Source organism: Indicator indicator, chromosome 28, assembly GCF_027791375.1.
Source record: "Indicator indicator isolate 239-I01 chromosome 28, UM_Iind_1.1, whole genome shotgun sequence".
Taxonomy (NCBI): Eukaryota; Metazoa; Chordata; class Aves; order Piciformes; family Indicatoridae; genus Indicator; species Indicator indicator.
Window position 1 is genome coordinate 6,718,421 of NC_072037.1, and position 14,234 is coordinate 6,732,654.

The 14,234-nt window shown below is 42.0% G+C and overlaps 1 protein-coding gene across 4 annotated transcripts in view; it reads right to left on the reverse strand.

Moving 5' to 3' along the window:
• Positions 1–13,234: 13,234 nt before the first annotated feature.
• RALGPS1 (Ral GEF with PH domain and SH3 binding motif 1) overlaps positions 13,235–14,234 on the reverse strand; it is a 71,521-nt gene continuing 70,521 nt past the window's right edge. For all 4 annotated transcript variants that reach the window (XM_054393588.1, XM_054393587.1, XM_054393585.1 and 1 more), the window contains 2 exons: positions 13,915–14,006; positions 13,235–13,264 (listed from right to left, as the gene is read on the reverse strand). In XM_054393588.1, the coding sequence (XP_054249563.1) occupies positions 13,235–13,264; positions 13,915–14,006 (122 nt within the window). The remainder of the gene's footprint in view (positions 13,265–13,914; positions 14,007–14,234) is intronic.

The window sequence follows — 14,234 nt, forward strand, 5'->3', positions numbered from 1 at the left end:
CAGTACACACTGCTCCATACTCCACAGGGCTGAGGCTGTCATTCTTGTCCCAGACATTGTGCAGGTGCTAAATACACAGACTGGAACAGGACAGTTTGAAGTGGTTAGCCTGTGTAAGCCTGTGCTTGTGAGTGGACAGAATAAAATTGCTAATTCCTAGAAAAAGTGGTGGATGTAAAGTGTTCAGTTAGCACTGCAGTAAAATCTTCCCTGTATTCAGCTTGTAGTTAGTACTCAGCAGCCTGAGCAATAACTGTCACTAAGAAACCAACATGATCTGTGAATCTCTCATTCACAGGAAACAAAGTTTTCAAAACCACAATAATTAATAACAAACAATTTTTGGTTAGTTTTTGGTAAATTTCCAGATTAGAAGAGCTGTAGGTAAGATTTTTAACTCTGGGGTTTTTAATTGTTTTTTTTAAAGGTTTAGAGTGAATAACACTACAGCTATCTAATATTAATGATAATCTTCAGGAGACTAACCTCAAGAGAGACCTGCCCTAAAAGCCCCACAGCAGCCTTCTTTTTTGTTCCTGAGTAGATTTCAGGCTGTTAAGCACTGGAGCTCCAAGGGCTGTAGTGGTCACAGTCACTTCCAGAGAACTCTCAGGCAAACACTGTAGCCACCTGATTGGAAAACTTAACATCTCAACAACCCTTTTGGTTTTAGTATGACAACTAGAAAAGTCTACACTCAGACAGTTTTAACTGTCTGTCTGTGGTTTCTCTGTGCACAGGAAAGGTGGCTATGAAAAAGAATTTTCACAGTTAAATTTTGCCTGCCAGCTGTGCTTTCCCTACACTAATAATTTGCATTTCCATAATTAAAACGGAAATTAAATACTTGGCAATATCTTACCCACTCTGTTGTGTTTTACACCACCTTGCATTTCTTCTGTGTTTTAATTAATTGTAAGTTCTTGAGGTAATAGTGACAATGGAATTTAGAACAACTAGTAGCACATTGTTTGATGGCTGCAACCAGTTGTTGGAACTAGAGAGGAAACCCTGATAGAAACAAAAGTGCAATTAATTTGTAACTGTGTCTTTAGAAACCAATCAAAACGAATGAAGTAACACAGCTAGGCAGCAGCTCTGTTCTCATCTTTTCTCTGGTATTCCTTTTGCCTTTTGTTTAAATAAAAAGGTGTGATTTTTCTTGACACCTTTGTTTGAGATGGTTAAGCAACCTCTTATCATTGCTCTGTCATGGTTTTCCTGTACAAAACAACATCCCACACTTTCCTCATCCTGTGTCTCCATGCATCTGTTCTTACAGCAATATGTTCTCCTCCTCTGCCACTGAGCAGTTTTAGAAATGTTTAGTATTTTTGCTAGGAGGAAGAACAGATTTCTGCTTCCCTGCTCTTCATTTTTACACATTTCTGCTTCCCTTCTCTTTGTTTCATGTCTGTTTTGTTGTTTTGTTTTGTTTTTTTTTTTTTTTTCCCTTCAGAAAAGGCATAAACTGAGCTTAGAATTCCAAGCAGCTATGGATGCTTCCATTTTCCACACAGACAGTGTCCAACAGCAGTGAGGGCTGATGGTGCTGCAAGTGACCTGCAGATGAGAGCTGAGTGGAGAAGACAACTGATGGGGTTGGGGCCTCAGCAGCCAGAGCCCAGCCCCTTGGTAGCTGAGTGAAGTGGGCAGGGCTGGCCATCCTCAGGACCACAGCCAGAGGCAGTCCCTCTCTAGACCACTCGGCAAGTCCATGGAGTAAGAGAGGTCTGAGGCCAGGTCAGGTCTAGTAGCTGCTGAGCAGGTCCATGGGGACACAACAGGACCAAAGCCAAGGCAGTCTGCTGCTCAGGGGCTGGGTTTGTGGAGAACAGGGCATGGTCCAAGCCTCATGGCTGAGAACCAGTTACTTAAAAACAAGCAAACAAACAAACAAAAAAACCCCAGCCCCAGATCAGCAAAGCCATGAAAGACCAAAAATTTGATAGAAAAAAAACTCTTTCACCTTTAAGACTTCACATTTAATTTCTGCACATACACCACCAGAGCTGCATCAATTTGCTCTGAGCTCTGTGGATTTTTCAAAGAGTTTGTGCTCATGCCTGGAGTCCTCTTCTCCTTTTCTAAAGAACTATGTCACCTCATAGATGGAAGTGACTCCAAACTTCTATACTTACCTTTGACTTCTACTTTCTTCAGTGAAATCTCCATTCCAGGAGTACTCTTCTCCTGACCTCTCTCATGATGTCAGGAGATTGCTAAGCTGAAGCAAGAGTGGAAGTCAGCAAGAGGCATGTCTCTTGATCTGATCCTTGGTGGATCTAATCAGAGCCATCCACATCTGATCCTTGTGCAAATAACTGGCAAAAGGAACCAGGCAACTGCCAATTGGACTTTGCACCAAACCGTTCCTCCTTCCTGGCACGGCTTTCCTTGGTGGCTACATTAATTGTTAATTAACTAGAGAGAGGGGAATGTTTGAACAGAAAGTTCACTCAGTGTTTCTGTTTGTTCTGCTCAGCAGAAGGTAGCAAGTTCAGAGACAGGTAAGTGGGGAGTGGAAAGGGTTGGCTTAAAGACACAAAGGAATCACTTGGCCTATTTACCTTGAACCACAGGCAAAGAAATTAGTTTGTGAGAAATATTTACAAAATAACTGGAGGAGAAAAACTGAAAAAAACCCCAAAAAAACAACCCCCAACCCTCCCTTAAGGCCTTTTCTTCTCTCACCCCCCTTTTCTCAGTTCTAAAATTCAGCAAATTTAGGAAAGTTTTAAACTGAGACATAATAATCTCCTGATGATCTCTTTAGGGCTGATGGAGCCCTATGCCCCTCATGGAACATGCAAAAGTTGGCAGCTGGGTGTAAGCCCAAACATGAATTGTGTTCGCTGTCTGTGCCCCACATCACTTCTCCCTTTCCATAAATATATACAGGAAACAAAACTAAACAAAACACCAAACAATTGCTTTAGCAGGCCACCATGTTAGAAACTAAAATAACTGCAGCCAGCAGCTCAAAGTCCTGATACAAACTGCAAAATATACAAAACGCTGCAAATTGACCTTGACCTGTGGTGTGATAAGACTGAGGGTGGATGTGTATAACCAGAGCATATATATGGATGTTGGAACTGTGATCTGCACAGCATAAACTTGCTGCAGACCACTGTCTTGCAGTGTACATATCTTAAATAGGAGCAGATATATGGGTGCTAAAAGGTCAAACAAAGAAACCTCCCTAAAAGCCATGCACATAGCCACCAGTGCTTTGCTTGTGCAGTACCTTCTTGCCTCATTTCGCCTTGCTGCTTCTGGTTGGGTTTCGTCAAGTGGTTTTTTGATGTAACACCTGAACCACCTTCAAATTCTGCTGTCCATTACCTAAAACTTCTGCTACCATCAGAAAACTTTACAGAGTGCTTGACCACAATATACTTTTGAGATTGAGATACAATTTGATTAATAATTTATGGAACACAGATAAATTATGAAAAACCCTCTTCGCTCTCCTGCAAAGCTTCAGCCGGGCAGCAGATAACAGGAAAGAAGAGAATTATCTTGCAGTTTGAATAGTGCCTAATGGCAGCTACAGGATTTCTTGCTGCTTCTTGGAAGGCAGCTGAGCCCAGACACTAATGAAGAGGGGCTGTTAGACAGCACCAAGCTTGCTTTTCACTCAGGACTTGCTGAACTTTTTCTCTGAAGAACCAGAGCAAGATTTCTGTGATCTTCCACGTGGAGTTACCACCAGCCAAAGACTTACCAGGTTGATGCCCAAGATTTAGTAGGTCAAGGACTGTGTTACCACTTTGTCATCCTTTTGCACCAGAATTGTAGGTAAAATGAAAAAAAAAAAACAAACCAAACCTTGCCCAATAGTAAAACTCAACCTGTGCAGCACAACACTCGAATGGTAAGGAAAAGAAACAGAGAAAAGCAAATGCATTTTTGACCTTCAGCTCTATAAGAAAACAAAATGAGTCAGGAAAAAAAGCACAAAACCAACCAAAAACCGCCATCTGCTCTTCATTGTGAGGATTAAACAGAAACAAAACTGTCTAGGGAATCAGCCACCATCAGATATCTGAGTAACAGTAAAAATTAAATAAGTCTTGAGACACGATAACATCACAATAAAATCACAAGCGTTTAATAGAAAATTCACAACAGCCCAAACCTCATCTTCTCTAACTACTCAAATGACATTTGAGACACAGGATTAGAGACCAAAAAAAAAAAAAATCAGTTTGCAAACACCTTCATCTTGACTGCCTGTATATCACAGAGCTGAAGGGTTACAGCGAAGGCAGAACTCTGCTAAAGCAATTCCTCACTGACCCAGAAGCTCAGCAGGTGCACAGGGCTACAGGGGAAATGGCAGGACAGCAGCATGCTGGTTTTCAACCATCATTAGGATGATCCCAGTTTTACAGAATGATCTGAAGTCTCTACTGACAGCCTTGGCTTAATCACCTGGGTCATACCTTAAGTCACCCTGGGTCATACACACCCCATCTTAGCACCCATCTGTTTTTGTTTCCTACCTTTTATGATATCACAGAGAGCTGTGTTGTCCTTAATCCAAAGCGAAACACCTGACTGAACCAAATGTGCTCCTGCCATGCAGCAGCAAGGGGTCAGGGCTTGGTACAGAAGTTGGTAGCTCTGGCATTAAAAGATCTCCCTCCTCAGAGCACAGAGAGGGCAGCAAGGCAGGGAAAGATTGATCTCAGAAGACGTCTAAGGAACTGGAGAGCCACATGTGCTCCACAGATGCTTCCCCTCATGGCTAATCAGCACATTCATTCTTGGGAGTTGCTAGCTCTCCACTTAACTTTTCCCATTTTGCTGCTAATTGAATGTAATTATCCCATTGGAGTCAGTCTTCTGCATCTCTGGAGATGGAGTGTGCCCAGAAGAGCTTACGTGAGTGCTGAATCAGGCTAGGTAGTAAGAGAAGAGCAGTGCCAAGGGCAGCCTCAGGTCGGGCTACATTACACTGAGAACAGTCTCTGCTACTTGTAGGGCTTCTATTAACACTAGCAGGCTCCTGCCTCTAATCTTGGGGGAAGACAACTGCATTGTTCCTCTGATACAAACTCAGAACAGCTGTATGAATCTGCTCACAACCTACTTTGTTAGAGGTGAGTAACCACTGTCCTCTTCTAGCTAAAGACTTGCTCCAGAAATGCAATTACCAAAAGAAGAGTTTAATTGCATGTTGCCTTTAACTGCATGATGTCTTTGCCATCTCATGTTGGTTCTTTAAAAAACCATTTCAAATATGAACTGTAGTGTGAGCATCCTTGTTAGTTTTGCTCTTGGACCTAGGAATCTCTGGGTTGTGGATGGGTTCAGTCCATGTGATGCTTCTGTAGAAAACAATCTATCCAAACCAGCACACTAGGTGAACTTTTGGATACAACATGTAAGGTGCTCAGCTTCACACAGTGGTCCCAAAGCTGGCTGCAAAAATGCTGTGGTTTTGACTCCAAAGCTTTCATACCCAGTGGTTGTGCTAAAATATGCTTTTATTCTGCTACCTGCACTCATCCTCAGGATCTAAGGATCAGCCCTCCCCAGCAGTTACAAAGGTACCCTCTCTGAGGCTTGTCAGTGAAATAACAACCATCCCCCCTGCCTTTCCCAGTTGTTGAAAAAACTAATATTAATTGCACTACTGAACAATGCATCCAGGACTAATTGAACTTCCAAGTATGCTGTCTTTGGAAGCAGCAAAGAACATTGTGTAATTAAAGGGAAATGCTGGGTTTTGTGGGTTCTGTTGTTGTTGCTTCTCTTTTATCTTCACCTACTAATTTCTGCTAGTTGCCCCTTCCCTTGATTTCCTGGTTTTTTGGTCTCTCTGCCCCATGAAAGAGTATGACCTCACCCTCTCAAAGACAAGGCTTACATTCATTATGTTCCAGTCAGACAGGTTCACATCAACGGCTTTGTATTATTCCAAGAAATGGTAACTGTTTTGCTACACCTAATGCCAGGTGTTTCCAGGATTCCAGGGTGTGCCTCTGTGTTCAGAAATTAACCTAATGTTGTATTAAGAGAGTAGTATCAATTCAATCAGATGTCAGATAATTTTTACAGCTGGTTTCCCTTTGTTTTGTTCTGCAGAACTGGATGGACCTTTATATGCACGCTCGGACAAATATATTTTTCTTCTCACCTTGCTTGTTTGCTTTCTATCCAGTTGCTTCATGTTTGCAAACCCAAAGCATGGATCGTCTGAAGGAAGTGACCACTTGGAACACAATTGACTCTTTCTTAAAGCTGAAAAGCTCATTTCTGGCAGTAAGAGCATGGCTACAGACAGAGTCCAGAAATATAAAGGATACTTCCTCCAATTCATTGCTATCTGCACTTTCTTCTGCACAACTGTGTTTTGGTTGACGCAAAAGGGGTGTTTTCATCCTTCCTAATATGCTTATCTGCATTGCCCTCATATCTCAGCTCTGCTGAGACATGTAAACTTTGACTTCTTTTCTTTTCTCTTCTCTTCTTTACACTATCCCTAAGGAGAGGTCTGGTGTATTTTCAGGATTTGATAAACAAATATTCATAGTAATAGATCACAGCTATGGAAATACTGAAACAGCCATCACTGATTTTTGGAATGAAAATGAATGCAGCTTGCTAGAGCCATCACTTCCATACCCAGCACAGCCTGGCGTCTAAAGCTACTAAAACATCTGGTTTTGGGTGTTCTCTCCCAGGTTACAAACAAGGTGCTTGGGGATAATGAGCATTTAACGAGCTCTTATCACAACAGCCTGTTCCCTCCTCCTGAAATGCTACAATGCAGACAGTACTCCTCTTCCTCTGCTGCAGTTTGCCCCTGGAACAATAATGGCAATTTGAACTACAGTGATTGTTGCTTTTCCTGCCTAATGTGCTCACATTGTTTAATGTTCTGTCTGGAGGAGAGGAATTCCACTCAATTTTGCCATTTAAACCGATGCTATCAGTGGAAAGAACCATTCTGTAGATGGAAGAGACGCTTACTGATGCTTCCTTTATAAAATATTTAGTGAAATGCTGGACGTGACCCTGGAGGAAAACTCTATAGATCCAAGTGATTTCCAAGACTGCAAAGTAATAAAACAGTCTCCAAGCAGTCTTCCTGTTTCTGAGGGATAACAGGAAAAGGAGCTCATTTCAGGAAAGGGATATGTGTGGGTTTTTTTTTTTTTTCAGTTCTAAAAGCAGCCATTTTATGTTTGTTCTGCTCTCACCTTCACATTAGGTAACATTTAATTTCTCTCAGGCATCTGCTCATGAAATGGTGTGTCTGCAGAAATCAAAGCACCCTCGTTGCCAGTCATAAAGTGGAGCTTCTTACCTTGAACTAGGAATCACAGATCCATGGAATGGTTTGGGTGGGGAATGGACATTTAAAGGTCACCTAGCCAACCCCCCCCTGTAGTCAGCAGGGACATCTTCAACTACATCACACTGCTCAGAAGCACAGCCTGACCTGGAATAATTCCAAGGCTGGGGCATCTACTATCTCTCTGGGCATCCTGTCCCAGTGCCTCACCACCCTCACTGTGACCCAGTGGGCATCGATGCATATGAGCTTGGATCACCAATCATGCAATTCCTACTTGAATAGCAGGTGGGTTTCCTAGATTTTGTTTATCAAGGCATAAAGTAGGCTGTGGGTACACACAGCCTTGTGCATACCTTTCCCATTGTGTGCAGTTTGATTATGAGCCAACCACTTCTTTCCATAAATAGGACAGAGGTCACCTCCTCTGAGCTGTCCCCACACAGCAGTGTGGCTGCATGGTGGTGATCAACCCTGCAGCTGGAGCACCTCTCAAGTTTGCTCCATGAGGCAGAGCCTTTTTTAGAAATGGCAGCTCTTTGGATGAGCCAAATTTGAGTTCTCCCTATATTGTGATTGAGAAGACTGAGAGGGGATCTGATCAATGTCTATCAATATCTGAGGGGTAGGTGTCAAGTGGTAAGACAAGGAACAATGGGTTCAAACTACAACATAGAAGATTTCACCTCAACACGAGGAGAAAACTTCTTTACAGTGAGGGTGACAGAGCACTGGAACAGGCTCCCCAGGCGGGGTGTGGAGTCTCCTCTGGAAACTTTCAAAACCCACCTGGATGTGTTCCTGTGTGGACTACCCTAAATGATCCTGCTCTGGCAAGGGGGGTTGGACCTGATGATCTCTTGAGGTCCCTTCCAACCTCTGATATACTGTGATACTGTGTGACTGCATGCCAGGAGGTGCCCCCTTGGAGTAGGGACACCTCTCAAGGTTTGGGATTCCTTGCCTGAGACTGAGCTGCTGCTTCAGCTGTCCTTCTTACCATAGATTCTTCTTGCAGGACTGATAGCAGGATGAATCAATGCAGTTAACTCCATCAGATGTAAATCATTGACCAAGTCTGGGACTATGTCTGGATCCAGCCACACCTAGACTCCTCTCTGTGTAGTTCAGAAAGCAAGGGGGTTTACCATGAACCTCCTGACTCAAGGGTAAGGTCTCCCTTATCCTTTTGCATCTTTGGTTGATGTGTAAATCATTCTCACTTGATTCTAACTCAGTTTGCTTTTTTAATGTTTTTTTCCCCATGTAGTAAGTAACAGAGTGAACCTTGCCAAAAAGCTCTGTTAAGGTGCACTTTTACAAACTCCTGGTTAACCCCACTTCTGCTCATGCTCTGACAGTGTCATTCCACGACACCCAGTCCCTGCCTTGAAGTCCATCCACTTGAGGAGTGTGGGAAGAGGCTGCCAGTGCAGAACAAAGCAAAAACAATGGAGTATCTCCGTCTTCCCTTGTTAATGTTTACCAGTCAAGATCATTGACGGGTCAACACTTTGACCTTCCCTTTTCTGTCTGACACACCTATAGCAGCTTATTATTCTTTGAGTCCCTTTCAAATTCAGCTCCAGCTCTGCCTTGGGCTTCCTAATCCCATCCCTAAATAACTGGCCAATGTCTCTATACTCTTCCCAGCAGGTCTTTACTCATCCTTGCTGGTCTCTTGCCTTTCTTTCCTCCTCTCTGGAGGACCCTTCCACTGCCTACCATTCTATGATTTCTTACACCTGGGGATCAAAAGTCAGTATGTCTAAGAAGTTACCAAAGAAGATGGACACTGATCATTGTTTCCACATCCATCTTTCCCCACTGAAAGTTCTACTGAACACCTGAGGGCTAGGCTAGCCCTGTCAGCTGTGCTCAGCAATTCAAGGTTCTGCCTGAACCTTGAATTCAGCAGAAAGAAAACTTCAGATTTTAATACCAGGAGATACAACTACATGGCTGCACTGCTATGCTGTGTAATGCAGGGCAGATTATTTCAGCAAGGGATGAAATATTTTTTCCTTGTGATTTCCCCAGGTAGAGTTGAGAATTTGAGTGTGTAAAAAAAGTCTAATTGTAAGAGTGCAAAGAACCTCACCTTGCTTCCCAAGCCAACATGCAAGTTTACCAATGATAAAATGCATTTCTTGGGATAACAATAGGATATATTCATCCCTTCTTCTTTGGACTTACTAAATCCCACTTGAAAGAACTGCAAATTTGGAGGGGCTTTCAGTTTTCTGCTAGAAATTTGGATTCTGTTGTATTTATAGATGATTCATAGAATGGTTTAGGTTGGAAGGGACCTTGAAAATCATCTAGTTCCAACCCTTCTGCCATGGGCAGGGACACCTTCCACTAGCCCAGGTTGCTCAAGACCTCATCCAACCTGGCCTTGGAACACCTCCAGAGAGAGGGCATCCCCCACCTCCCTGGGCAACCTGTTCCAGTGTCTCACCACCCTCACTGTAAAGGATTTGCCCCTGATCTCCAGTCTAAATCTGCCCTTCTCAAGCTTAAAGCTCTTCCCTCTCATCCTATCACTACTTCACCAGAAGGGTCCTGCTGCAGTGTGTCAATCAGCACTACCAGCTAATTTTAATAGCTGGGGGTCATCCAATGGCTACACACTGTGCACTGAAGTCTTGTTCAACTCATTTAATATTTATTTGTCAGGTATGTTTGACTCATGTATTTATTTGTGAGAACCATTCAGTACTCACAAATAAAACTTCTGCTGCCTTTGGGGCTAAAATGTTCCTTCTATACCTCTGCTATTCTTTTCCAGAATATTTTATTGTTAAGAGCATACATACTCTGCACAGTTTGAAACTTACAACCAAATGCAACTGCAGTTGAAGTAAACAACCTTTTTTTTTTCCTTTCTCTTTTTTTTTTTTTTTTTTTTTACATTAAAGTATTTAATTAGTGAAACCAACATTATCAATGTAACAAACTGAAAAATACAGCAACTTGATACAAGACTGAGGTAACAAAATACTTTGCCAAAAACCTAGATTCCAACGCCAGGGATTATTTATGGGTGAGACAGTTCACAAGAATCATAGAAAGAATCCTTACACAAATGGCATGCAGTGGACTGCTGGAAAATACAGCCAAAAATAGTGCAACAGTTTTCACACCTAAACAAACCAAAATGTTGAAATCAGTCTACATTATGTGACAAGGAAGTCACCATCTGGAAACTACTTTCTTTGCCTCGTTTTAGTGCTATTTGGAAAAACATGCATTTTGGCACTCAGTTCCAGCAACACTGCACATCAACAAATTGATGATATTACCTACAGACATTGATTATCTTCACAATTCTGAAGAGACTTTTGAGATCCTGTTTATTTTCACACAACTACTGCAGTTACTCTCTCTGATGGGTGAGAACCTGCATGGTTTGTGGTATTGCTGTGTTGATGGGCACTGATATGCAGTATGTTGTACTTCAACAGCAGCTTTAAAGGTACCAGATGACAGCAAATGGTACAAGATGACAGCAAATGGTACCAGATGACAGCACAAAACTTTAAATTGGGAGCTACAAACTGTTTAATTCTTGTAATCCTCATTTAAAATTGGTTTAAGGTGTTTTAATAACATCCTTACCCTTCCATCAATCTGAATTGGTTTCTGTTTTGCAGCATTCACAATTGTGCTGTACTGACAGATGCTCACCTGACTGTTGTGTAAATACTATTTGCTGTGTTCATCTTTCTCTGTATAATGCTTTTTACATTCAAAAACCCACCAGTGCTAGGGAGGTGCAGTTAATTTTGACATATATTCCAAACTCCAAGGTTTTGAGTAGGATTTGAACTTGAGGATTGGGTAGAACTGAAAGGTTTCATTCTTCACAGATTCATCTTCTGCCAGTGATAAGTGCCTGGGTGTAAGAGTAATTCACAAATATTGCCTTTCATTCCTGCCAGGCTGTTTTGGGGCCCATCAGCGTTGCTGGCAAAGATGCTTCCATTCTGTTGGGAATCTGTTTTATAAGAATAGTGAAAATGGACACTTTTGTGGCTTCTCCAAGAGCCTCTATGGGTCATAGTTTTGAGTAGAAGTATATTTTTGAAGGCTGGAAGACTACCTTTTGTACATACAATAACATATACAATGCTTTAGAGACCCTTAAATTCTAAAAGCTATTAAATTTCAAGTGTACAGGATCATTCCACTGCTACTCTATCAGTTAGCAGTTACTGTTCCTTCCAAAGGAGTCTTGGTAAGCATAACTGGACATGGTTACAGCATTCATTAGTTTATCTCAATTACAATATGCTGGAAACCATCTCACAAGTCTTTACTGGAGTTCATTTCCACTACATCACATGAGTAAGTATTTATGGGTTTCTAATATAAGTTCATGTCATGCCAGTAAGGGTTCCATTTTCAATTTCATTTATATTGAAGACAGATCAGGTTATTCCCTTTTTAAGGGGAAAGGGCTACTAATAAGGTTACATTAAAAAAACCCTCTTGACTTGAGGAGTTCTGTTCTGGTTAGTGTGTCATCGGCTTGGTCACCCTTCTGCAGATGGTTCAAACCTGATGCTCCTAATGCCAGGGAGCTCATTTTAATAGAGAGGTTCTGTTCAATTAAACTGACTTCCAGCTTTCCACACTGTGTAAGCTACAGGTTGACTTGCAAATTTCTCCTCTAGGCAATGTTGGGAAACTCAGACAAGGTTTTTTGGATGAATTCTGAATTCTGGTGCCTTATGGCAAAAGAGTTTCAAGCAGAGTAAGTGCTGAACTTAGCATGGGAACAGAAAAAAACCTGACCATGGGAGTGCTAGGGCACAGCAAGGATATAGCCACGGGTGTAGAGAGTTCTGTCAGAGGAGAAGGCTCAGTTACATTAATTTTTTTTTGTTGTTCTCTAGATGCTTTTGTGGAGGCTTCTTTGAACTTGCTCCACTGTCAGTCTTTCCTAGCTTCCACTGCCACCAGCAGCAGTACCATGTGCTAGTGCTGTGTCACAAAGGTGCATCATGTACTGGAATGGAGCAGAGCTGAGTCAGCTGCAGAAAGACAGAACAGGAGCAGCAATCTGGAATCCTTCTGAGGAGCCAGGGCCTCGTGACACATAACACCCCAGCACCTGCTTCACTGCACCAAGGCATTTAAGATGAGCAACATTCAGACTGAAGAAAAGCCCAAACTTGTAAAGAACTCTGCCTCTAAGGAAGAGAATGAAAGACAACCTTTAGCATACCATACAGTTGATGGCCTTAAATCCACTGTCAGAGAACCCCCAAAAACTGAATGAAAAGAAAACCAACTGTCCTGTGCCAAAATACATTTTTCCCAAATAGCTCAAATGTGAACAGCAGAATTGTCCAGAGATTTGATACAAAATCTGAGGCAGCCACATTGCCAAGCAACTCAGTGCACTTAAGATTATAAAAACGTTGTTCCACAATTTTCTATTCTAATTGACACTTTGCAGCAAGTTAACACTGTCAATCATTCTGTGCATTAGAAAGAATTGAAACCCAACATGGGCCAAATATTGTTCAGTCACACAAAGCAGCTTAACAATAAAAAGAAGAGTTTAAAAAAGAATAGGCAGAAGATGTGATGCTCAGTTTGTGGTCAAACATCAGTTCACGGCAGTCTCTGACCACAAAGAGTCAAGGGCTCTAGAATCCTGCAGGAGTCAGGATTAATCTTCTGTCCATCTAACTTGTCTGTTTTCACTCAGTGCATGAGACTACATCTGGTCCTAAGGACAACATTCACTTTCTGCTTTTAAAAGCTGTGTCAGAATCACTTTCAAGTTACACAGGAAAGTGCTGAAATATTTGTGGCTGGCTCATGTCAGGAAAACCATTCTCCTCTTCCTCCTTAGAGAACAACAGCCTTCAGTTTGGCACTTGAAGTCACACCAGGCAGGAGAGCAGATTACTCAAATGACATTAGATTAGCAGGTACCTGGAAGAGAATATAAATTAGCAACACAATGCTCCTGAGCCTCTTACAGCACAGAGATGCTGCGAGGTTAACAAATAGAGTGGGCTAATAATTTATTATCCAATGTGAAAAAATTAAGCAGCCCCAATAAGATCCAAAAGTGGACTAATCCCATAACTGAAAGATAGAGACAAATGATTTTTCTATTAATGGACCAAATCTAGCCAAAGTATTCCAAGAAGTCATCAGCATGCATGGGGACAAATGTGTGTGTGTGTAAAGATCCTTAAGCTGCATCCTGGCTTAGGGTCTATATGGATCAGCATCCTATTAATATAACCTTTGGAAATCTTTTCAAGAATGAGTATTTACCTCAGGAGGACAATGAGGCTGCTATATGCAGAACATTTATAGGATGCTCTCTTCAGTGGCACTTACAGACTCAGTCACTGGAGTAAATGCCAGCATGTGAGATTGCTTTGACTGTGAGAAATCCTCTCCTGTAGTACCCATAGGGTTACCTCCCTTGAAGCAGTGACTGTAGAGGTTATATGCTGATAAGGTGACTCAATTTGCACCAAGCCTGATTTGTGTTAAAAGCTATCTTTATCTAGTAATGATTTTCTGGAAAATGTGAAAGAAGTGGGTAGAGAGAAGTTTCACAGCCTTACCTGAGGCTTGTTGCTTTTGCATGCATCATCCAAGTGCTTATGCCATAATATTGCATGAAACCTTGAACCAGTCTGGAACTTGTAAACATTGCCTAAAAACCAAGAAAATCAAAGGCTCTAAATTTGCAGACAGACATGTAGTGGTAGCTTCAAGGGACTCCAATTTATGTGCAGAAGCCAAAGCCCTGGACTGAACTGTTAATTTCATTTGCACCTCAAATACTCAAACAGGCTGCTGCTCATATTAGAGAGTCCATGTGAGGCACATTATCCAACAGTCCTTGGGTGAAGGGAGTATGAGAACATCTGTGGCCTGCACA